At 54.3% G+C, this 26016-nt stretch overlaps 1 protein-coding gene across 1 annotated transcript in view; it reads right to left on the reverse strand.

The window, feature by feature from the left end:
* Positions 1–14132: 14132 nt before the first annotated feature.
* Positions 14133–26016, reverse strand: part of LOC119093595 (MAGE-like protein 2) — a 133074-nt gene continuing 121190 nt past the window's right edge. The window contains exons 8-13 of the mRNA XM_037216574.1: positions 21506–21622; positions 20448–20528; positions 18623–18748; positions 14593–14672; positions 14373–14519; positions 14133–14300 (exon numbers count right to left, since the gene is read on the reverse strand). Coding sequence (XP_037072469.1) covers positions 14133–14300; positions 14373–14519; positions 14593–14672; positions 18623–18748; positions 20448–20528; positions 21506–21622 — 719 coding nt within the window. The remainder of the gene's footprint in view (positions 14301–14372; positions 14520–14592; positions 14673–18622; positions 18749–20447; positions 20529–21505; positions 21623–26016) is intronic.

A 26016-nucleotide genomic window follows, 5' to 3' on the forward strand; every position in this document is an offset into this window, starting at 1 on the left:
ATTCCCAGTGTTATTTCCGTTCTAAGCCGTACCACCATCAAACTTACTATACTATATAGAGCAAGACGTGATTCGTGTTTGTAGATCGGACCCTTTTATCCTCATCCTTGATTTATCTTGAATCCTCGATGCCCCGCCGGTTTGGGGCAGGCTGCATGCATCAGTCACCCGTCGGCCGAGGAGCCCCCTGGAGTGAAACCCCGGCAGGGCGCCCAGCGCACACCCCTCGAGGGGGTGCCTGCGCGGGCTGAGGTTCGGCGGTTGCCTCCCCCCGCCCCCCTCCCCCCCCCCGTCCAGGCACATAAGGTTTCGCCCTACCGTTATCTATTCTCCTTTATCCCATGGCCCCGAAATAATGATTCCTGGTCGAAAGGGCTCTAATCCAAACAACCAAACATCCCAATCGTGTTCGATATCCGCCCTTTTAATCCCATTTCTCGCTTCATCCTGCACCCTCGTGACCCCCATTTGTCCGGGGCAGACCGCATGCACCTTCCAAGGGTGGTGCTATTCTTAAGTTACTCGATGCTCGTTCTTAGTTTCGGAATGAGGACGGAGGCTGCATGCATCTCGCCAAGGGCTTCTAGGCCTCCTAGTGGGGCCCCGTTCGGAAGCCATGCACATGCCCTACAAAAGGACTGCTGCGCAGGCTTAGTCCCGGCGATTGGATCCCCAGGTGCTTGTAGACCTGCCCCGTTGTTATCCATTATTGTGTTCTCATAGCTCGGAAATGGCCATGTTCGAGGGACTCTAATTCCAATAACTAAATAACCAACTGAGTTCAACACTTGCATGGGACGTGTCACCTAGGTTCAAAGCCAACTGAAGCATGTTGATGCCAGAAATCGTACTGACGTACGCCAGGTACGAAAAGTAATATGTTTTGTAATGTTTGGTAATGGTAATACTCTTGTCTATGGTAATGATAGCAATATTGTTCGTGGCCTTCGCGCTGCATGGGCAATGAGGTGGCAGGATTCGTGTGACGTTTCTATGGCATCAGGATGATCTTGAAATAGTCTGCACAAATTCGCGGGCGTCAGGCTCAGGAACCAAAAGATCATGAGCCTTAAAAAGGGCCGGGCTGCGAACTCCACTGAATGATCTTCAAAATGGCTATCTCGGCTCAAAACACCATGGAAATGTAGAACACTCCCTTTAATATTGATCTTTGGAGGTCATTTTGTCCATGGTGGATACCCTGGCGTCATAGTGAGCATGTGACGGTTTTTCATGCTGTAATTTGACGCATCATTAGCGAATTATTGTGTGAACATTGTGTGTCATTGATTCCCTGTAGCCTATGCGGTGACCTATAAAGGTCAGACTGCGAGAAGAACATATTACTGAAAACGTGGCGAACACATGTCTGTTATTCATATTTCGATTCGGTTTCTTACTGATGGACAGATGCGTAACCGGTTTTTTACTACTAGATGCCTGAAGGTTTCATGGTGAGCTTTAGAGGTGACGTGGACAATGATGCGAGTGCCGAACGCTGTGGTGCGTACCCGGCCATATTCATATTTGGACTCCACGCATAAATGACTGCGTTGTGCGTGGCCACGTTTTCGGCGCATATGAATGTGAACGCGATTAGGAATATGCTGCTAAAAATTGTGACGTCATTTTCCGAGGCGCCCGGCCGGCCCGCCATGGACTCGGAAAATTTTGGGTGGGGATTGCAGAGGAGCCATACTCATGTTTCCTAATGGAATTGACGCTGACGCCATAACCTGCCATCACTCTTCTCTGCGACAATGGTTTCGGCCAGATTATCAAAAGCTGAACACGTTCGAATGGCTCCTTAGGACGTTCAGAGCATCCTGTTTTACCACCACGGTCTTAAAAAAGCAAAATATTCCGGCAGTTGGCATTCATGAGCAAATTTATGCGCGGTAAAATTTGGGAAGAATGTAAAATAACTCGGCACTTGATGCATTCATTGACCGCGTGCGCCCTGACGGATATGCAGGTAAGCTTACAGGGGCTTAGTCTCATTGTGCAATGATTTCACAACCGCAAAACTTGTTTCTTCTGGAGGCCAGCAAAACGACGACGCATGGCCGACGCATTCGCACGTGAAATGATCTCGACAGCGCTGTTTCACCGGTTTTTGCTGGCGTTGCATGTGCGTCCTTGCAAAATGCGCGGAAGAGATGGTGTTGAGTCCATCCTTTACACGCATCACCACTGATGGCATCCTGGCCGTCTGGACCGCTCGGCGAGCCACCGGGCCGAGCCGGATCTCGCTCTGCCCGGCCTCCCCGGCTCAGACCGAGGACACCCGCCGGCGCCGAGGCCGCCGCGCACGGGTCACGTGACCTGGGTCAGCCCATGACCCGAGCGGGAGGTGTCGCGCACCGCTGGTGTGCCGACATTCTTGCCCTGATCTTTGCCCACGGCGTCACATGAACAGGAGCTCCAGGGACAGGACCCCAGGGGCATGAGCCCCCTGGCGTAGTAGGATCCCCAGCGTACACCAAGCCACGCCCACCTTCGTAATTAGCTGTTAGCTCCCCGCCAGCAGCTCACATTCAAAGAAGCGTTGATAATCGGTCTGCGAGGGTGCATGTGTACAGGTGGCGCGGGCACACTGAGCACTACCGTCCCCACATTGTTCTACTGTAGGTTTGGCCACCGTGTTTCAGAGACCGTCCATACCTTACGTCACGCACTTCTAGTCATTTTCAACGCCCTCCATCCCGGTTTCCGCTGTCCGAAGCCTCCCTCACGCAGCCAGCGGCCTTCTTGGGGAAGGCTGAGGAAAGTTTCAGAAATCCCAACCCATCCAACCCATCCAACCCAACCCATCCAACCAATCCAACCCAACCCATCCAACCAATTCCAGCCTTCCTCAACCGAATTGGAAAACGCCGGGAGTTTCCAAAGCCTTTCCCGATCTAGCCACTGCCATCGGTCATCCAATGGGGGACTCGATATTTTTCTAAGCGACCCCATCCCTCAAATTTGGGTTGGGGAAGCCATTTCTCAGCGCGCAATCTCCATTAATTAGAGCGTAATGTGCAGCTCGCGGAGTATTCCAGACACCACGAGAAACGGACCAGAACAGGTTGGGAATCCCAATCAAAGCGCCTTGCTTTCCGCATGGACCCTAAGCATTCCCCAACAGGACAAGTTGGGGAATTATCGGGATATTCCGGTTGGAATCAGACCAAAATTTTGCGCTGCGAATCTGGTCACACCGTGTAGAAGTGTAACGTCCCAAAAAGTAAAAGTCGTTAGGCCACATTTAAACAAGAGGAGTGGAACAAAAAAAAGTGGGCGTGCTGGTTGTTATGAATGGAAGCCAACTGCATCCCGTTTGACGGTTTCAACATATTTTTATATATTTCAGCATGATCACCAACCAAAACCGCGGGTGACATAACGCTGACAATGCTCTACTCCCCCTGCTACTCTTCAGTCACGCTCCATCAAAACCTCATTCTCCTCCATGCTTAACGTGAGTGCACCTCCATGCCATGCTTAACCACGACCACCCGGGTGAGCTGGAGCGGCGGTCACCAGTCCTGGCCACCCACACCGGCCCCACACGAGGCACGGCTGTGGGGTCAGTGAGGCGGTCACTAGGTGCGGTTCCGGCTGCTGGGTGGGGGGGGGGGGGGAGGGGAGGGGACTCCGATAACGCAGCCGCCTGACCACTCCCTGCTCGGCGGAGGTCAGACGCACTGCCGCCCTCGATAAGGGTGAGGAATGTTGATAGGGGACGGCAGGTACACATGGGCGTAGGAACAGGAGGTATCCGGCAGGGTGGACCCCCCCCCCCCCCCCCCCCACACACACATACACTCTTGATGAACACCTAATAATAACGTTACAGTGATAAATGGAAGTAATAGACTCTAAGGCGCGCCCCCGCCCTTGGTACGTTCCTTTTCGGCCTGGCATGCCACTCAACTTGCAAGGAGGGTCGGCACCGTGTATGTCTGTCTGCGCTGTCTGTATGTCGACATCCTGCTACCTGGAGATGCGTGCATTAGATGCGGGAGAAAATAAGCGTTCGAGTGGTGTCTTCAGAATGCATAAACGCGCCTCTAGCCGTTATTTTAAGGAAGTTGGACATAATACAGCATCACAACAGTAAAGCATGTATTATTTGTGATCCAAGCGGCGACCAAAATTATTTATTTAAGGTTTCGGAGCCCCCCGGCAGCTTATTTTCCTCTACTGGCTCACAGATACATATAAGGTTCGAATTGCCTCTCCCCCTTGATGATACACCACCGTGCTAAGATGTTGAAACCTTAACTTGGATGGAAACCTACAGGTGAGTTGAGCATGGCTCAAGGCTCCGCCTGACGACTAAGAAACAAGGCGTGGAGCAACAGGGTCCCGCGGCTGTGCTCAGGTGATTGCTGAGAGGATCAGCCTGCGGACGGTTGAGCAACCTACCGCTTCATTACAACCCCCGGTGGTACAAGTCGGTAGTACATCGTACAAAGTACATCGGAAGGCTAGAGATTAACAGGAGAGGCTAGAAACTAGTGTTAGTAGATTCTATCAATGTTTTGCTATGTGGGACTTCAGACAGGTTAATGCAAGATAAGATATTGTTCTTCAAGTGAGCATTTTTGCTGCATAAGATCTTTGCAAATTATCTGAAGGTAATGTGGCGGGTGAGTGCAAAGTTTGTGGACAATGCTCATATACCTGTGCCTATGCAAGGCAATTTTTATCTTTCACGAAACCAAAATGACTCAGAAGTGAGCTGCATTGCATGGAGACTACAATGAGACAAGTACTGCCATTTTTCGGATACGTTTGTACAGACTCGCGCATTGTTCGTAATTCGCACTGCTTATGCACCAATTTTAGTGCGGACACAGGTCGTTCCCAAGGCAATGCTGTTGCACCCGCATGGACTATGAAGAGAGTTGTGTCATGACGGCTTAATGCATGGCCTTTTTAGAACACAAAAGACGACCTGATGATATCGGCATGCATGTATCTAGCGTATTTTTGAAACGCATCGCTCCAGATAATGTACATTTGCCTTAAACCACACGTGATCGCGTGTGGCAGCTCCAAGTGCATAGCCTCGTCGTTTAACATCAGGTGGTGCAATGCTTATTTTTTGACTACCAGTATTTCATGAAGTTTCGACATGCATGTAAGTGTGATAGCTCCGTCATATGCTACAACTTCAGTTGTACAGAGACGTCGCGGTGTCATGCTCGCTGACTGCATTGCGTGACATTTAAAATATGACGCGTTCATGAACGGAAAACCGCAGTGAGTTAAGTACCAGTAGATCGTGGCTAAGAGGACCTTTACAGTTGAGAACGATGTCAGGGTCGGTTGCGGCCACAAATGCCGAGCCTTTGCATGATTCTCACAACTGGGGAGCTGAGTGATGTGCTTGAGAGGCGGAGGTAACACTGCGGGGAGCCGATTTAATTCAACGATGAAGACGTGTCGGGCACTGCATGCGCTCTGCCATGCCTTTCAGCTGCGTACAACCTCGATCACTTTAATCGATTTTCATCACAGCATTGCAGGCTTTAAGAGTTAAAGCGTCACTTGTGCTGTCGCAATAAGTCGCGCGCGAAATTAAAATGCAAACCGCTCTTATCAATAAAGAAATGCAGGTATATGTAAGCAGGAAGTAGGTACGGGCTGTTATGCTTGGGTTTTGCAAAACAAATTAGCAAAGTTCATCTGAGGATCTGTTACAGTGATCTGCGACAAGTTGAAGGACGAAATTTAGATGATCCTCTTGTTACCTATAATCCATCAACACTCGCCAAAGATTCGTGGTCGGTCCCGAACGTGCCTCACGCCCTTTGACCTCCGCCACTCCGTTACCCCTCTCCTCCTTTTTCCTGATCTTAGAGTGGTTGTGCTCCCAACCCTTTTTAGACCGTTAGCGTTAGTCACCGCACCTACAAAAACTGGGTTGCAAACGGACAACCACCGTCGTGACGTTAGCGGAATTGAGGCAAAGGACGAAACTCAAGCATCGCGCGAAAAACTGGCCTCAAGACATAGCACAGGTAGATCCAGGTCTGTGAGTCCGATGGTGCGGTGGGTCTGGCTTGAGATTCGGGCCCAGCTCGTTGAGCGTTTCGCTCGTTGGAAAAGGGAAGGACCGGAATACATGCGGGGACTGCTTTTCCACTCCCATGGAAAATGTGGCCAGTCCCATGGGCAACGAGGGCCATGTGAGAGCCACTTTCCGTGAAAGCTTAATGTTCACCGCAAGATCATCCCAGGAAAAATGTTTTTAAACAGGATTTTGAAGTTTTGCATGTTTACATATTCGCCTAGCCCAATGGCTCTTGTATCTGCGGGCGGCAGAACGATTGCGTTGGCCGACAGAACGAGAGCCTCAGGCTGGCCGTCGCGCTTCCCCCCTCTCTCCCTCCCCCCCCCCCCCCGTCGACAAACATGGCCCACGCGGCCTTTGCATTGTGACGTCATTCGAGATGGATATGACTCCAGTATTAATCGTTTCCCTGCAGCCGGTGTTTGTGCTGTGATAACGCGAGCGCAGGGAGATAACCAAGCTAACTTGACGCCGTGGACCCAGCAACTGAGCCCATGGCGACAGGGTGGATCATCAGTATCAGGCGTTCTGTCATAGCATGCAATATTCAACTGCATTATCGGAACACTACGGGGAGAATCATCGGTACCAGATGCAGCTGAGCCCATGGCGGCAGGGAGAATCATCGGCATCAGGCGCTCTGTTATAGCATGCAATATTCAACTACATTTTCGCAACAGCCAAAATGTAGTTGAATACTACATGCTATCCCTATGATTCTGCGTGTCACACGGAGAATCATATCATTATGAATCATATCACACGGAGAATCATATCTTTACATGATATGATTCTCCGTGTCCCCACCGCAACAGGGAGAATCAGCGGCATCAGGCGCTCTGCCATGGCATGCAATATTCAAACACATTATCGCAACAGCTATAATGTAGTTGAATATTACATGTTATCCCTATGATTCTCCGTGTCACACGGAGAATCATATCATGCTATGATTCCCCATGTCCCATGGCGACACGGAGAATCATCCGTACCAGACGCTCTGTCATAATATGCAATATTCAACCGCATTATCGCAACAGCTATGAAGCAAGGAGAGCCTAAGTGGATAACAGCGATGTCTGTTTATCCGGGCTTAAACGAAGCCGGAGCGAGAGCAGGTACTTCATGGACAAATTACCAGGTATTAAGCCAGCAAGCTATCCTAGGGCGATATGCGAAACAAGCACGGGTTGCCAAGTCAGTATCTTTAGGTACCAGGGTCACATAAGCAATTCGTCCTTCTCCAGCGCACTATGTGCGGTGCTGCCACCATGCGGCTGCTTCCAGCAACGCTCCGGACAGAGCGGTGCCAGTCAGAGCTGCTGAGCCCGTTCATTAGGTAAGAAAAGAGAAGCTGATGTCGTTAGGCGTCCCCACATGGCGTCAAGCGGTTTCGCCATTGGCATGTGGTAGAGTCAAAGAAAGAAGCGGCCGGATGTCACAATGGCTGTGTGTTCAGAGCTCTCATGCCGGCCGTGGTCGAACTTCGACGTAACGGGGGGGGGGGGGGGGGGGGGAGCAGTTGAACCGTGGGATGAACGTTATCAAACAAACACTGGTTGTATTACCGACACTCGATGTTTCAAACTGCACGTTTGATCACTAGTGAAAGGACCGAACCAAAAAAATGTACCAAGACAAATATATAAAAATACCAAGACACGCGAATCCAGAAATTGTTCTAGATCTAAGCATACACTACTACTAAAAGGTTTTCAACATAATAGATACTCTGATCTACCGCGCCAAACACCCGACACACGGCCTCACCCTAAGGGCTGCACAAAACACGCGGCTTAGTTGGGGAGTTATGATGACCCACAAGAAGTATAATGTTAGAATGCACGTGCCCCAGAACATGCCGAATGTGCAGGTTCTTACGTCTTTGCGCCCAATGTATGGTACTACTAAGTCCTGTCCCAGCCACAGGTGCTGAAGTTGAGACGTTTCAATGACCTGTACCAAGTATCAGCACAATTGATTTGCCAGCGTGCACCGGTGTTGATTACAAAGAAAACAATTTTTAAAACGCGCATAATCCAAACAATGCTGCTCAAGCAAGGTCCTCTGGTGACGTTCGTGTGTTTACTCTCCAACGAATGCAACGAATGTGTGACGATTCTGAGAGCTGGAAGTTCGCGTTGTTTTTAGCTGGTGCTAAAATGTCCATTTTGAAGTTTTCTTTCACAGCTCTGAGCCAAGTAACACATATATGGCAAGTCTCCCTCCCAACTGGACCCGTTGGGCTCTGTCGCGCTTATCGCATTTGCATAGACTTATAAACCTGAGCCACTAATCCGCGCTAGCCAATGGGTCTGGAAGTCATTAGCAGGCCGGCATTGGGCGAGATCTTTCGAGATCTTTTGAGATCACTTTCGAGATCTTGGGGGTGGGGCTCTGAGGATCACTTTCCATGTGGCGGGGGGTGAACAGAACGCTCTTTGAGCGAGGATTAAGGACGCATTCTCCCTGGTCAAAGCGCAGTCATGTGCCTTAATCGCACACGTTGACGCACGTCTTTTGGTGTACTTGTTGGCCACAGAGTGTCTTGGACGTTCAGGGAATCTAAGCGACTAACACGGAAGAGGCATCTTGACCGCTTAAGAGCCCCCCCCCCCCCCCCCCCCCGTCTAGAAGGCGAGAGCCACAAACGCGATTTCTTTACAAGGTATACTGAATACTTCGGCGGCAGAGAGATAGAATCAAACTAAGTTCCGCGCCGATACTAAACGGAAAATCCGGACTATTGAGGATATAGTTAGGTGAGACTGTCTTTACAGTACAAATCGGGCGCATCCATCCTATACGCATCCATCTTTGTGCATTTGTTCTGTTAAATTCTACCTTGAAAAATGGCATCTTCCTGCAACAATGAGGCACAACCGTTTCACCACCTGGGTTGTTAGCTCACTATCCAATACGTCTCACCGATGCAGCCTGAAGCATTGCTAGCACGGCCAGCTACATCGCGTGCTGCATGCCTATGCACTTTCCGCGACTTACACCGTGAGTGATGAGCACCAAGCCGCAGGACCGCATCCGCCGTTTGCGGCACGATTGAATGACTGTCCTCTTACAATCTGAATGAGTGTACTAAATGAATAAATTTGATGATTAAATGAACAAACATACTGAATAAATGAATGTAACGAATGAATGTGCTGAGTGGATATAATGAATGAATGTCATGCCTCCGCCGCGCCGCTCCGCGCCGCGCCGCGGAGCTCCAGCCGTCTCATGACCCCGGCCGCCGTCCGAAACTGTATTGACCTGTTAGTAGCGAAGCTCGGGCGCCGTTTAAGCTCACATCTCCCGAGACAGCGGCCGTGCAGTGACGCCGCCCACACGACAAACGAGAAACAATCCTGACAGTCGACGTCGACTGGGGCCGCCGGGGCCGCGCTCGGCCAGCGCCGAGCACAGCGCCATAAGTGGCGCGTGCACAGCACTACATCGCATCCACAGCGCCGCGCGCGGTGCGAACACAGAGCGACAGCGTGCACATGGCGCTGTTCGTGGTGCATGCAAAGCGCTAACGTGCGCACGCAGCGCCAACCTGGCGTGAACGCAGCTTGCCTGCGTGTGCGTAGCAGCATACGCGTCGCGTATAAACACCGCATCGTACACACGGGGCTACAGCACACGCGCAGCACCGTGTGTACACAGCACGCCAGAGTACCTTGTGTGTACAGAGCACGCCAGAGTACACGTCGCGTAGGAGATGGCGCGAGACCGAGCCCGTTCCGTCGCATCGCATCTGACCTAACCTAACCCAACCTAACGTAGGTTAGGCTAGGCTGGGCCGCGTTCCGCCGAAAAGCACTCTCACGTCCACATCACACATCTCAACACGGAAAACCAGGACCGAATCAGCGTCGCAATGTCGAAAATTTGAGCCGAAGACGTCACGCGCGAAAAGGCCTCCAGCTGGCGCCTTGCCAAAACGGACGCTGCCGGCGCAGAGGATGGCATCTGCGACCGTCCCTCTGGGTGAAATGTGAAATAGCCGCCGCGGGGCTACCGGCGAGTTTTCACACAGCGGTAGCGGTCAACAGCGAGAGAGGCTCGGCCGCCAGATTGGCACACAGACTCAATCGATGAAAATGCAGAAGTCGCGGAGTGACCTGCAATGACGGTGCAGGTCCAGCGCATTGGGACCAACGGTACCGGGTTTGGTAAAACTAGTGACCACCGGGTTTGGTCAAGTAATGCAAATTATAGTTCCGTAGTACAATTTGACGGAGTAATTGCTGCAATGTTTCTCTCACGAGCTAAATATCGGTGCTTAACAAGCATTCCACCCAGCCGACAGTCGCGGGCCAGTTCAGATCCACACACTCCGCGAGGCCATGTTCAGCGCTTTTCGACACACGCCACCAACCGGCCGATCGGCGCCAACGCCGCGCCGGGTTCGCGCTTTCACTTGCGCGCTTCCAGACAATGCCGCGTCACATCCGCCGCACCATCGCAACCCGTCTCGTCACTGGACGGCGCTCGTCGCTACGGCTCGTCGCGAGCGGGCTGTGGACGCGCGGACGCTCTCCTGCCCGCCGACCGCGCGCTCCGCAGGCACGTCGCTGGCTCGCGGCTCGGGGAGACGGGTGGGGTGCTGCTCCAGCAGCGACCTCGCTGGTCTCGCTATCCCGTCAGCACCTCGCTGGCCTCTTCACGAGTCTGAAACGCAACGAGAGAACTGTGATGCGGGCATCGTATCACAGCAATCCGCGCAGAACGACAGGAGTTACTGGTTGAGTCCCGGCTGAGAAATAAACTGACAAGTCATGCAAACAAGTCCGCTAAGAGCTGTGGATGCTGCATGCGACCCAGGCGCGGCAGCCGAAACACTGAACGGGTAGAAGGAAAGATAACAATGCAGGCGCGATGATAGGCGTTTCAGTTGACTACAGCTTCAAACGGTTTGGAAAGCCGTGGAGATCGATGCGATTACATACCACTATTCGCTTTGGGATCAGTTCGGATCGGTTGCTCCCATCCGCTGCGCCCCGCATCTCACGACGCGTTTGGAAAACGTGAGGAGCAAAACGTAAAAACATCCGGAACTCCACTCTTTTTCCGCTGCTGAAACATTCTAGTACACTTGTACTGGACACTAGGCATGACACATCAACTGTTCTTTATAGATGGTCATCTTAATATCCCCAGCATATCTCTTCACTAATCAAAACGAAGTCGACGCCTGTAGCGGCCAATCACAAATCAGCCGACTCGCCAGCCTGGCCCTGCCGATGCCGATACGCCTATGGATGCCGACACGGCGATGAGCGGCAGCGTGCCTCGAGCGCCGCGCGTGCCGGCGCTCGGCGCGTGCCGGGCTGGAGCAGGGGGACCTCGCGAGACACGCCACCGGGGTGGCAGCCGGCGGGACGGGTGGGAACGCGGCGGCGGGCGGCAGAACGGCGGCCGGGCGCCGCCAGAGCGATGAGCGCCGGACCGTCCCAGGAGCGTCAGCGATATATACGGGCGACATTCGGGGTTATGAAAGGAAGGAGAGCCACCATATTACTGGTGCCACGATGGCCTGCCCGGTCGCCGAGCCGGTCCGCGCGCGGGCCGATCAGGACGTGCCGTCAAGGCCACGCACGCCACCCTGCCGCGCTGTCGGCGCGGACGGCGTCACCCTGCTGTCGGCGCGGACGGCGTCACCCCGCTGTCGGCGCGGACGGCGTCACCCTGCCGTCGGCGCGGACGGCGTCACCCTGCTGTCGGCGCGGACGGCGTCACCCTGCTGTCGGCGCGGACGGCGTCACCCTGCTGTCGGCGCGGACGGCCGTTACGCCACCGCCGCCGAAGGCGACAGATGCACACATGGTGCCGCCGCCCAACGCCGGTCACACCGGTCTGGCTGGGAGCCGAGGCACGCTCTAACCGGCGGCGGGGAGAGGGGGGGGGGGGCTATCCTCCGGTTATACTAGTCTGGCTAGGAGCCGAGGCACGCTCCGACCAGCGGGGGGGGGGGGGAGGGGGCCTGTCTTCCCGGATTGCCGGTCCAACTAGCGTTGCCCTCTCTACTTGGAGATCATTCGTTTTAGACAGGAAAGATTATAAATTGGATAAGCATTATCGCCTTGCGTAGACCTTCCACGGGAGTTGTTTGTTTTGCTTGGTGCACGTTTCCCGTCCGACAGAGCGTGTCCAGGCGCCTTTACCTTGTATGTTGTGCGCGACGTTCCTCATCTCGTGTCTTGATCGCACCAACCGAAACGACGCCCACCTACACCATACACGAGTAGCTGACTGACAGTTCAAGATTTTCAACCTGGCCTCCAACGTAATTTAAAAATTGGGGTCTCTTCCTGTCACGATATCATTATTCTGATAAACTTTTAACAAAAAGATCCGACAAAAACTAAAAAATTAGATCTGTGACTTGTCCGAGGCAGAGAGTACAGGAAACCCCTGCCGCTTGACACATCCATACAATACCAGATTTCAAGCGCGATTTCATGGCATGGTTTAAAGGGAACGTTGCACATTTGATAATATGACGTGATAACATGCTTCACTTTTGATAATATCAAGCGTCAGACATGTTGAAATAAGTTCACTTATAGCTATTGGTGTATTTTTAAGTGCAAAAGACTGCCCCTCGACAACACAATATTTATATATTTATTCAACACGTCGTTGCTTGATTGCGTCATCATACCCTACGGAACATCGATCGAGAGCCAGTGAACAGCCATTATGACTGGAAATCATGCTCACGAACGTCAGATATAAATAACTCGACAATCCTATTTTTTACCTTAATCGCTGCATGACCAATAAAATGAAAGATTTGAATGGCATTAGTATGGCGTCATGGATACCTGGGTGATACTGAAATAGTCTGCACGAAACAGTCTTTACATGTTCGTAGGCGTGCTGCTCAGAAACTGGAGGGGTTTACGTCTCAAGATGGCAGGGCTGTAAAGTGAAACGAATGATCTTCAAGATGACTTTTGCAGTTCCAAGCCAAATACACATGTTGAGCACTCCATTTAACTAACCAAGTAGTTGGCGATGACATTGGATTTTTGGAGCTGTCAATCCTTTTCCTGGTAGCTAACACGTTTGTAAACACGTAGCTAACATAATTTTCGCAAACTCCACTTAGAAAGGGATTTGAATTGCACCTTCAAGCGACTGCTAGAAAAAATAACACTCAAACGCGCGTGAGCTAAACCGTGAAGTACTGTCAGAGCACCCAAACCGACATCAGAATGGCGTGCGAACTGACGTTGCAGATGATGGTGAAGTGCACCGAGGAAAGGCCTGAACGACGCGGCCGAACAGCATGCTCAGAAGAAACTGACTGCTCTTAGATCCGACACTTGGGTGCTCTTAAATCACCTATCAAATGTTGAATAGCCGACAGACTGCCTGTCTGCAGCATACTGCTACCCTCCACGTTCATGCGACTTGGAGGCATTTGTTGTGCTATCCTCGATTGATCCCAAAGTTTCGAAACTGTTCCCGTCCGTAATATTGTCACACTGAATTTGATTCGAAACATCGCTGGATAGAGGACTGGATTTAGGAAGATGCAAAGCCAACATGTACATGAATGAGTCGGATCCACAGCTTGCCGCACTAGGCACCAGCCTGGATTCAAACACCGGTGGATGCAGTCATTTATGTACAAAAATACGCAAAGACGTACCAGTGGTAAATAAATAAAAATGAAATGGACGCCACCTGGCCATCAACTTAGTAATTCCACCTTCATACGGGCTCCAAACGATGAGCATTAACAGGCGTGCGCACGTAGCATTAACCCACATTGCGAGCAGAACGGAGGGTTCCACAGAACGGCGCGCATCTGAGCAAGATGAGGCAGCCTTTCCCGGAACTCATCACCCCCCCCCCCTCCCCCACACACGTATGTCAACACTGTCGTAACCGAGACTTGGGTTGGCGTGGCGGTTTTGCGATTAAAACCTACGTACATGGCGCTCAAAAGTATGTAGCAGCGAACGACCATGTCGCTGGTAGCCGCAGCAGCGCAGCAACAAACGCGGCGGGGAGGCCATGACAGCCATCTGGCGGCCAACGCCCCACACTAGCGCCTGTTCCTCCCGAAAACAGATGGCACCGATGCCGGGTCGGCCTGCAGCATGCGGTACGTCTTGGATGTGGCGGCCAGCCTCTGTCGCTCGGACGGCTTGGCCAGCTCCAGCTCCGGCTCCGGCTCCCGGCGAGCCTCCTGCTCCTGGCCGCCGTACTCCTGCTGCAGGAGCCGGAAGGAACGGCTGGGCACGGCACCGGGCCGCGCCGGCCGCGCCACCTGCCCGGCGCCCACCGCACGCAGCTCTCCCAGCACGGCCTCGGCGCCGTCCGGCCTGTCAGCGCCCTCCGCCGGGTAGTCGCTGCTCAGCATCTGGAACGCCCTGGAGGGGATCTTGCCGCCGGCGTAGCGCCCGGGCGCCGCCGCCGCTTCGGCGCGCTGCTGCCGCTCGATGCGTTCGCACGTCGGCACGCAGCTGGCCGGCAGGCGGCGCCGGCGGCCGCGGCGCCGCCGCCGGGGCCGCGCCGCCGTTGTGCGCGTAGTGGCTGGGCGAGCGACGAGGCTGCTCCTTCGGCTGGTGCGCCGGTGCTGGCCCTGTAACACGCGGGGCGGGGGTACAGCGCGGCGCTCGGGCCGCCGCCTGGCGGCCGTCCGCGGAGGCCGGTGGCCGTCGTGCTGCCATCTGTTGGGGAACGTCGGAGTCGGCGTCTGTTTGCTCTCGGAAGAAGCGCAGCGCCGACTGGAAGGTCACGTGGCCCTTCCTCCAGTCGTCATGCTCTGGCTTGAGTGGAGGATCCTTCACCGGCGTAACATGCACCTTGGATGACCCGCACGTTAGGTAAAAAGGAGATTCCTTCACCTTGGCGACAAAATCCTTCACCGCGGGAAGGGAATCTTTCACCGTTACCCTTTGTGACCCGAAATAACCAGTGTTAGTGGCAGGTGGTACCCGCAAGTTGCGATTAGAATTAGTCGCAGGCCGCAACAGCCGGCCATGCGGATTCCCCCAACCACTATGAAGCACAGAGTTCAGAATATCATCACCGCATCGTATCAACACTCGCTCGACACTGCCATTCATTTTTAGATCAGCACCAGAGCCCCAGCTGCCTTTTGTGCAGCAATCCACAATCTTTTCATTTTTCCCGGCGTTATCCGGTGATAATGAAGGACAATTGTTAGAATCCGATTCGATATGTTTGCGCGTCTTCCTTTTCGAAGTCCGTTTCGATTTATTTTTCAATGCAATGTCTGCGTCGGCACTGTTTGGAGGGTTGCCATTGCGACTGCGTTGAATCACGTTCAGCTGATTTGTTCCGCATGAATTCTTCGGTTGTGTTTCTATTTCCGTAGCATCCCGACCTCTTGAAATCCTTTGTTCTTTCAATGGAGGGTCCACCACTTTCCCCTGATCACACTCATCATTGCAACTAATATCACTCTTTGGTCTCTGACGCGGCTCGAAGTCTTCGGATTCTCCAGGGATCCACGATTCACCATTGGCTTCGTTACTCAAAGAAAATCGTACTTTCGTACGTCCAGAGCGCTTTTTTGAGGCCGTGTCACGACCTATTTTCACATGCACACTGCTTGCCGTGCTGTCCTCGCTCGCATTCGTAGAATTCCCCTGGCGGGGTTCTTGCCTTTCCCCGCCAGGATCGTCAATAGTTCGCGTATCAGCCGGCGGCGCCGCCACCATCGCCTCACTGTTTCCATCACCGGCCGCTGGCTGCGCCACAATCGCCTTTAGTCGCTCGTTTCTCTCGTCGAGGCGTTCGAGCCAGTCGTCAAACAGACGCTCCCTCTTCTCGCCAAACAGCGCCTCTCCGTCATTAACCCCCGCACTCATTTCGGCCTTGCTGGCCCACAGGTCGTCCAGCATAGCCTCCAGACTCTCGCGGTTCTGCTGGTCCTGGTCCCGATCGTGGTCCGGAGGGCCCTGCTCCGCCGCGGACACGCCGGCGGCTGCAGGCTCGGCGTCAGGCGACGCTGAGCGGGAGCGGCCGATCGTGTCAGAGTCATCGGAGAGCGCCTCCGAGCCGGGGCCGCTCCGCACCTCTGCCTCCGAGCCGGGGCCGCTCCGCACCTCTGTCTCGGAGGCGCCGAGGTCCCGCACCCCTCTCTCGGAGGCGCCGAGGTCCCGCACCTCTTTCTTGGGGGCGCCGAGGTCCCGCACCTCTCTCTCAGGCGCGCTGAGGTCCCGCACCTCTCTCTCGAGGGTTCTGAGGTCCTGCGGTTCCCGCCCCGAGCTCTTGGCACCGGGCGCCACCCTCCTCGGGCCCTCATTTTCTCGTATCTCGCGTTCAGAGGACTCATACCCCTGTCGTTTTCCGTCGTCACTTGCAGTGTTTCGTGTGCTTAGCTGCTCGTGGCCGGGTTGCCGCCTCCCCAGCGGGCCGCTGGGGCCGTCCCGGGCGAGGTCCCGAGCCGCCTCCTCGTCAGCCGTCAGCTCGCAGTCCGACGGGCACGAGGTCAGCTCCTCGCCGTCCTCGAAGCCGCTGCTGACGCTGCTGACCCTGCTGACGCTGATGACGACGCCGGTGTGGACGTTGCTGGTGCCGGAGCCACCATTGGGCACGTCTCTACCGCTGCTGACGCCGCTCTTAGGGCCGCCGCTGCCGCTGCCGGCGCCGCTACCGCTGCCGGCGCCGCTGCCGCTGCCGCCGCCGCTGTCGGCGGGCGGCGAGAGGAGCCGGGCCAGCCGGCACCAGTCCGGGCGGGTCGGCTGGGCCGGCGCCGACGCCAGCTCCAGCGCGGCCGTCAGCAGCGAGATGCGGCGGCCGGCGGCGCCGCCAGCCGGCAGACCCAGCGGCGCTACCGGAGACACGCAGTCAGCGGACTGTGATGACGTCATCACCTCGGGCCCGGCGACGCCGCCGGAGACAGTGACTCGGGAATATCAGCAAAGGACGACTGCCTAGTCTGTTGCCGTGAAGTTTTTTTTTGTCGTTGCTTCAAAAGTCTTCAAGTTGATGCTTTCATAAAAATGCATGATACATTATCCATCGAAACTGATACCGATACTGAAAATAAAACATGAAACAAGCATACACTTTTCAACAGACAGAGCTCTTGAGTTTTCGTCTCTATTCGTATTGGTGTCTCCCACCTACGCATAGTTTTTGGATACTTATATGTCATCCCCGTCATCAACGGAACATAAAAAACGAATTTATTTAGCAATCTTACACCGAAGTATGGGTTCCATTCTCATCGAGGCAGCGGCACTTCTGGACTGGGCGACGCAGCTGCCCGGCCGCGGAACGTCGCTTGCCCTCAGCATGACACTTCCATGGATGACGTCATCAGCGCTACCACGTGTAACGGGCAGCGTCACAAGATCCGCCACCAGCTCCGCGCCCTCGCTAAACAAGGCTCGCACAACTGTCTCACGATCTGCGTCATGACAGCCGCGTCGGCAGGACGGGGATTTATTCTCCGGCGTCATCACGTTCGCCAACGCAGGCCAGAAGTGCGCACGGCTGTGCGTGGCGCGCATGATTCGCAGCTCGCGCCTGGCCCAGTTCCCAGTCGGCGCCGGGCACCAGGAGGCCCAGCCCGAGGGTCAGACGTCGGCCGGCCGGCGCCGCTTTGAACGCGGCCGCATGACGCACCGTCTAAAAGCGGCGGCAATGAAAGCCAACATCCGGATTGGCTGAGCGACGCCCATCGCGCCAAGTGCCTCAAGGCCGTGTTTTTACCGCCAGCCGCGCCAACGTTGACCTCTATCGCCAGAGGCGTGAGTTTCTTTGCTCCGACACAAACGTCCGCCTTTAGCTGACTACACGCCGTTCGCGAGATCACGCCGAATCTATGAGTTTTAATTCATGTCATTTAGCACATACGGACAACCCGAAGGCCTATGGAAAGTCCTTCAGACATATCAATGCTTTGACCAACCCAGCATGCATAGTACCATCCAACATGCAGTACGGATATAAGCATCCCATTTCATGCAAGCCCCGTGCGTCCGTACAGGTGTCGCTGCGTGAGAGGCGTATTGACAACGGGAGCGGCTGAACAAAAGAGCCAGCTGACGGCGGCAAGCAGTCGAGGTCAGCGGTCAGGGGTCGCACCACACCAAAACTACTCACCTCTGCTCTGTCCGATCGAGATGGCAGGCAGGCAAACAACACGTTGACGCAAGAGAAGCGAAGAGAGCACACAAGAAGATATGCGGAGCTAATATGATTATTTGATGATCGAGCAAGCTCGTCGCATCGATGTCAGAACGGTTATGTTTAAATAGTTTGAAAGTGTGGCTTTCGTAGAAATCAGCACTTAGATGCGTCCTTACATCCGCAAGTTATCAAAGAAAGATTGGGACACGAAAGAACACAAACCAAAACATCAGAGAAGGAACACCGTCTGTTCGACATTTATTGGCAAGCTTTTATCTCGGTTGAGCTGAGTCGCAAGCTCACTAGCCGCCGCAACAAACACTCTTTCAAGCTCGACATTAAGCCCAGCGATTCCCCCATCGTGTGCCAACACGCCGCTCCCTCCGCGCGCAGTGCGGACCAGTCGGTCGTCAGCGCACATACCTTGATCGTCAGCGGTCATCTGTTGGAGCACACGGAAACTACGCGACGGGATGCTGCCGCCCGTGTACTTCTTCGGCTCAGGCACCTCCTGCTGAGAGGGGTGCACAGTCGGCCCCGTAGCGCCGCCTGAAACACGACACGGTCTCTGAGCACGAGTGGCGCCTCCTGCTGAGAGGGGTGCACAGTCGAGCCGGTGGCGCCTCCTGAAATGACACAGTCTCAAAGCAGAAGGGGTACCGCCCGCTGAGAGGGGCGCACAGTCGGGCCGGTGGCGCCTCCTGAAACACGACACGGTCTCAGAGAAGGAGCGGCATCTCCTGCTGAGAGGCGAGCACCGGCTGACCTTGAGCACCGCCTGAAACACGACAGCAGGACAGGAGCTGCAACAGAACTTCGAAGCGAGCCTCGTATCAGTGGGGGTCCATCGTGCCGCGCCGGGGAAGGAACGCTGCTGCTTGAGGAATGTAAAATGGACACACATTCCGTTGTTGTCATGTGCACTTGCAAGGAAAATGATGCATACAGACAAGACAGTGCTAATATTCTTATCCCTCGTATAATACCATTCCTCGTACAATACGAATAACCAGAGGAATGGAGAGATTGATCGATTGATAACTAGGCAATATGCCTTTGTCGAAACGACTCATAATAAACAACAGCATGAATTCTGCTCTGAAGTATACTGCCTGTGTATGCAATGATAGCAATGAGGGACTGGCTGTCAATTCAGGAGTTCGGTTTGTGGGGCGTAATGTCCAGGTTAGCTGAGGAAAAAAAATGCAGCAGAAGACGCTAAGCGAAATATTCAATAGCTGCGACGTATAGCACCCTGGAAACCACAGCGTCGTCGTCGCAGAAAAAGCTGAGCAGAATGCATAGCAATAGCACGTGCTAAAACAAGGTGGCGTGACTTCCAGTTCGGGAGAACAGAACTGTGCAGATACGTCGGGATCAAGTCCCGACCTTTGCTGGCTACAACAAACACGACGCATGGTAGCAACAGCTAGAGACAGTTCGGAACGATCACCGTTCATATCACAAACAAATTTGATTGCCCCTGACAACACTGCTGCTGCGAGATTTGAGGTCCTTGATTGCACGAGATTCGGCTTCAGGCACCACCCCATGCAATAGCGCCGCCAGTGCTGCTGCTACGGCACGCTCCCCCCCCCCCCCCCCGACCGACCATGACCGTGCGAGGGTGGCTCTCATCCTTTCGTCTGTTCTATGCGCTGAATATCGTAGTGCCAGGGATGCTACATGACTACCCATTGACACGCAGGAAGCCCAGCTGTCTGCTTCCAGTGATCTCTGACAGCTGCCTCCCCACGCTCTCGCCGGATCGATCCATCCCAGGGGGCCACCTAGCCGTGGGATCCAGGATTCGTCGTGACAGTTCCACCACAATAACCCCCATGACGGGTGCATCCAAAGGACTGATGTGACAGTCCCATCACCAGGGCATTGCACGACCTGCCTGCCTGACGGATCCCGAGCCCGGCGGTTCCCCGCTCGGGCTTGCCCCTCACCATCCTGTACTGTGGCGCTCTTACCAGACAGCAGCTCACAATGCCGATGCATACCAACCGATACCATGGCCCGCCCAGCAGGCCTGACATCAGAATGCATCTCGTGTCACACTGACTCACACCGAAAATCAACTCTCACTTCACCACCACAGGCGTCATCTAGTATCTCACAGGCCTCTCATCGGTCATCATCTGGCATCTCGGAATCCTCTCACCAGTCTCCATCCGGCATCTCACACCTCTCACCACGCACCTGCCTCTCGCACCTGACCGGACACCGTCTCACATCTTACCGGACTGCATGTTGACCACGACGGTGCGCGCCTGGCCCGGTCCGCCTATCCTCGCGCCTGATGGAGGCGCGCCGCCTGAAACTGACCGCACAAAACGGGGGTAACGCTCGCCGCCCCGGCGGGGTTACTCAGTGTTCGGTGGGTGACGGGTCGTGCGCGATCGGTATACCGCAGCTTGGCCGGTTGGACGACAGAGGTCCGCTCGGCCACAACACACTGCGGCTATATCATTCCACGTAGAGCGCCCTAGGCCTATCTGCACATATCTTTTGACACATAACACACGACGGACAACAAGAACACCATGTCTGCGCAACGATCGAAACGTTCGGGCACTACAGACACTACCAGGCGGGTACTACTACTACAGCCACTAGCAGCCCGGGCAGGAAGACAGCCGACAAGGCCCTCACCAAGCGGTATCCTGGGGGAGCCAGCACGACAGCATGCAGGAGCAGCACCGCGACCCAGCGGAGGACGGAGGCTCGAAATGCGCAGCCTCAAGCGCACGCTGACTATTCTACAGCAATCAAACCTCACTACAGCACACATCCCGAGCACACATTCACTGCACAGGCTCAAAGGCTCCCTGGAAGCGGGGCGAATTCAACGCGCAGAGGCAAACGCGACATTGTTCAGCGGTGCGCGGCCGAATACAGAACAATGGCATGGAGGCACACGGCGACAGCTGGAAAAGGGTTGCGGCAAATTCTGGCGCCGCTCGTGCCTCGGCGGACGCACCGCTGGGTCTCACAAGCCGGACTCAAGCTGAAAATCCCGCAAGCCGGACTCGAGCTGAAAATCCCGCAAGCCGGACTCGGGCTTAAAATCCCGCAAGCCGGACTCGGGCTGAAAATCCCGCAAGCTGGACTCAAGCTGAAAATCTCCGCACATGCCTGACGCTACGGGTGGAAAAACAAGGATCCTTGCGACAACAGCGCGCGGATCCGGTGGTCTGCGTTTTGGCCCCCTATCGACGGACGCAAGCACTAGCGGCCAGGCGGGTCGGCGCCAGGTGGCAGCAGCAACAAACACCCATCTGCGCATGCGCACCCTACCGCCGTCGGGGCCGCCGGTAGCCGCCTGCAGGATTCGGAAAGTTCTCGAGGGGATGTGGCCCCCCCGGTAGCGCGGGTCGGCCTCCGCGTGAAGGTACGACTCGGTCTCGCCGTCCACTGCAAGAGAGGCCAGTCAAAGGTCAGCACGGGATCAGGTAGACTCAGTCCGGGGTCGGAGGTCATCACCGAGACTGAGGTCTGGGAAGAGCAATGGGCCAGGCTGGGGTCGGAGATCAGCACAGGGGTGTCAGTGACAGGATAGGGCAATCACCTACATGCGAAGGTCAGATGGATTGAAGGAGAGGGATGTAGCGCTCACACATCTGTCAAGGTAATGTCAATACAAATAACGCTGCATGCCGTCTTCCTCGTCTTGACGTTTCTTCGCTACCCACTTGCTGAAGAAGCCTTGCTTGACACACCGACCACGCCCCTCCATTCTGACGGAAGTCATGCTCGTTCCTCTCCACCCGCTAATTCACTGCATACGTGCATGTGCGGCTCCAATATTGCAGACACTGCCAATGTGTTGGTGTTTAGTCTATATAGCGGTTAACGGCATTCCTGTCCTCATTGTTCGTAAAATGACCGCCGAAATACTTTCATATCACTCTTAGAGGCCGCGAAATGCACGTAACTTTTGCCCCGAGCCAAGCATAACGACTGCCAGTGTCCAGTGAAGGTGACTAAGTGCCTGGGACGCTGGACTTTGGACTGCACCGCGCTACCGCACTGTGCAGTGCGCCGTACGCCAACGTCCGCGGCGTCACCTCCTCCCCCCCCCCCCCCTCCGAAGAGACTGCAACTTGTAGATGGAGAATGGCCAGACCGAGGAAGTTAGGAGCGGCTTCTATGACCAGACCGAGGACGTCTGGAGCGGCCTCTCTCGTCAGCGCTTCGCTACGAGCTCGGCAGAGGAACACGGCGGCTGCTTCGTCCATCCAGCTCCGCTGTGCATGTGAGGCTGACGAACACGCTGATGCTGACGCCACCAGAGACTGATCACCACGACGCAGCCAAACAAAGTGGGCGGAATGCAGACCTCCACAGGCAGCCAACACGCCTGCGCCGCTTAGCACCACCACCACCACCCACCACAACCGTCAACCATTGCCACCACCACGGGTTATCAACCACCACCTCCGACACCGACGCCTCCACCAGATGCGAACTGAAGAGGCCAGAAGCAGCCATCACCGCCGTCACCAGCAGCGCCACCGCCACCGCCAGCTGCCCTGCTGCAGGCGAAGTTACCAGTGTTGTCGAGCTCCCGGAACAGCCTGGAGGGGATGTGGCCGCCGCGGTAGAGGGGCCGCTGCTGGCCCGCGTACTGGCCGCTGTCGTCCACTGCACACACACACGCGGCGGGGGCGTCACGGCGGGGAGACTGCGCACTCTGAGCTTCACACGGCACACACAGCTCAGACGACGCTATCATCACAGCACCCACTGGTCAGACGACATCATCATCACAGCACACGCAGGTCAGACGAAACTATCATCACAGCACACAGGTCAGATTATCAACATACATTATGCAGACATATAACAACAATATGGCAATACAACAACATCCAGATAGATAGATAGATAGATAGATAGAGAGAGAGCGAGAGAGAGAGAGAGCGAGAGAGAGAGAGAGAGAGAGAGAGAGAGAGAGAGAGGAGAGAGAGAGAGAGAGAGAGAGAGAGAGAGAGAGAGAGAGAGAGCGAGAGAGAGAGAGAGAGGAGAGGAGAGATGAGAGAGAGAGAGAGAGAGAGAGAGAGGAAGAGAGGGATGAGCGAGAGAGAGAGAGAGAGCGAGGATATATATATACCCACATATTTATGCATATATATATATATATATATATATATATATATATATATATATATATATATATATATCTATCTATCTATCTATCTATCTATCTATCTATCTATCTATCTATCTATCTATCTATCTATCTATCTATCTATCTATCTATCTATCTATCTATCTATATATATATATCTATAAATCTACATATTCATGCATATATATATATGTATATATATATATATATATATATATATATATATATATATATATATAGGATTCAAATATAGTAAAATATTTATCATATTATTACATGTCACATTACCAACACCATGGTGCGGAAAAATCACAATAATGGATGTCAAAAAATTCGGTTACGATAACTTGAAAAGCAAAGAGGCTTCGTCAATGAGGCATCTTGTTATTGTTATAAAGTAATTAATCCTATTCTCCAACCAAATAACACAATGCTACCATCTTGCTTGCCATGTGAAGCTGCATGGATAAAATAAAAAGTTACAAATACGGATACAAAATATAAGTATGCAAAAATTGCACTCGCCGAGGCCAAACGGAACACTAATGATCAAATCACGTTCGACCCAGAAGGCATGCACCAGCAGCACACATGAGTCATTATTAGAACCACACTCAGTTCTTCAGCACAGAACAGGAACTAATCATCCCGAAAGCACGCCGTTGAGTCATGAACCAGCTCCAACACATGACCGTCTCCTTGCACAGAGAACGCCACGGCTCGGCGGACCAAACAAACAACCGGCCAGCAGAGTGACGGCGGAGAGGTCACGACGTGTGAAGCACCGTCAACCGTCACCGACTGCAGAGTGACGGCCGAGAGGTCACGACGTGTGACGCGCCGTGAACCGTCACCGACTGCAGAATGACGGCCGAGAGGTCACGACGTGTGACGCGCCGTCAACCGTCACCGACTGCAGAGTGACGGCCGAGAGGCCACGACGTGTGACGCGCTGTTAACCGTCACCGACTGCGGAGCAGCTTACCAAAGCTGGGTGACGGCGCAGCGTGGCCGACGCGGGCAAAGGGCACGCCCTCCCCTCTCGTGAAAGGATCGTGGGACAAAAAAATATGGGTAGCACGGGGAAAATGGGTCCTTAAAACTGTAGGGAAACGGAAGATGTATAATGATATACGGCTCAGATTTTGACGGCAGACGTGCCCTGATGCTCTGAGTCGGTACCAGGGGCGGCAGGCGTGCTGGGGTCGGGTCTGGATGGGAGCGGTCGGTGAGAGGTGTGGTCGGCGGGGCGGCGGGCGGGGCAGTGACACCGCTGCTCAGACGAGGGCAGGTCCAGCCGGGAGCACGCCCACGCCGCCCACGTGGGCGGCCGCCACGGACCATCCTGCCGCCGGCCGACCGGCCAAACTCGCCCTTCACGACACGGGCGGTGGGGTGGGGCGGGCGCGTGCGTACTAACGTGGTGAGGTGGAACGGCAGGGTTGGACCCGATCCAAGTCGGGGCATCGCTAAACACGGGGAGTGAGATCCCAGCTGCCAGTAGAATATTGGAAAAATCGCACCTTTCGACTATTTACCGAATCACGCAAATCACGCAAACCAACTCCAATGCAGCAAAAACAAAAAACAAAAACAACAACAAACAAAAAACAATCGAGCGCCAAGATGGACACCAATGCTTATCTGATACACACCACCTAATGTGTCTCCAATTAAGGTCGTTTAGTCAGCCATGCCCATATAGCAATGCAGAAAATACATTTTCCGCATATTTTGACGAGTTGAACAGACGGCGAACTTGATCTCCGCCAGTCTTTTCTCGACCGCCGCCCACGTCAGTCATGAAGCTCGGAAGATGGGAGCATCTGCCCCAGAGACTGCGGGCTGCCAACTTCAGAAATAACCGAACAGTTTACCGGCCCGCCTTTCCGGCGTTGAAGCAACGCCGCGCTTTCTGCGGACGCATTGGGCTGGTGGCGTCATGCGGAACAAAACAAACACATTGGCCCCTGGGGCCTGGGGGCGTGTCAACACGTCTTAGAGCACTAAATCCGGCAGATGAAGTACTAAATCCGGCAGATGCGTAAACACGTTTTAGCGTACTAAATTCAGGAGAGCGAGCAAAAATTTGGCTGTGGCGGGCAAAAAGCCATGTGTTTGGAAACAAGAACGATTCCTCATGATTCATACTTCGAGAGAAACACGAGTTGATGAAAGTATAACCAAACCGCTATTTGAGCGCAAGGCATTGCTCCTTTGACCGCCAGCTCGAAGCAAACAGACTTAAGGTGATGGTGGGACCGAAAAGAGATATAGCAAAAGCGAGTTCGATCTGATTTTTGTCAGGGCTCAGAGCCATTTGTGGAAACCAAGATCCCACCCAGACGCGGCCATCGCGACATGCGTCCGCTGCCGAGCTGCCCTGGGGCCCTGTCTTCGGGGCGTGCTCGGGTGCCCGGGACGGACTCCCGGCCGGGCAGCGGTGAGACCGATTCGCAGCTGACAGACACGGCCTGCCCCCGGTGAGGTGGGCTGCGCGAGGGGTCTGCATAAAGCGGCCACGCGAGCGCGGCCCATGGCTTCAGGCGCTGCCGAGGCTCGCTGTCCGATGGCTAGGTTGGAAGCTACACCACAGTCTGTACACCGTCAGGAATACTGCTGCAAAGCCACATAACATTTCACTGGTCGCATTCGTCCCACTGGAATACTCGATACA

This window comes from Pollicipes pollicipes, unplaced genomic scaffold (genome assembly GCF_011947565.3).
Source record: "Pollicipes pollicipes isolate AB1234 unplaced genomic scaffold, Ppol_2.1 Scaffold_1600;HRSCAF=1878_pilon_pilon_pilon, whole genome shotgun sequence".
Taxonomy (NCBI): domain Eukaryota; kingdom Metazoa; phylum Arthropoda; class Thecostraca; order Pollicipedomorpha; family Pollicipedidae; genus Pollicipes; species Pollicipes pollicipes.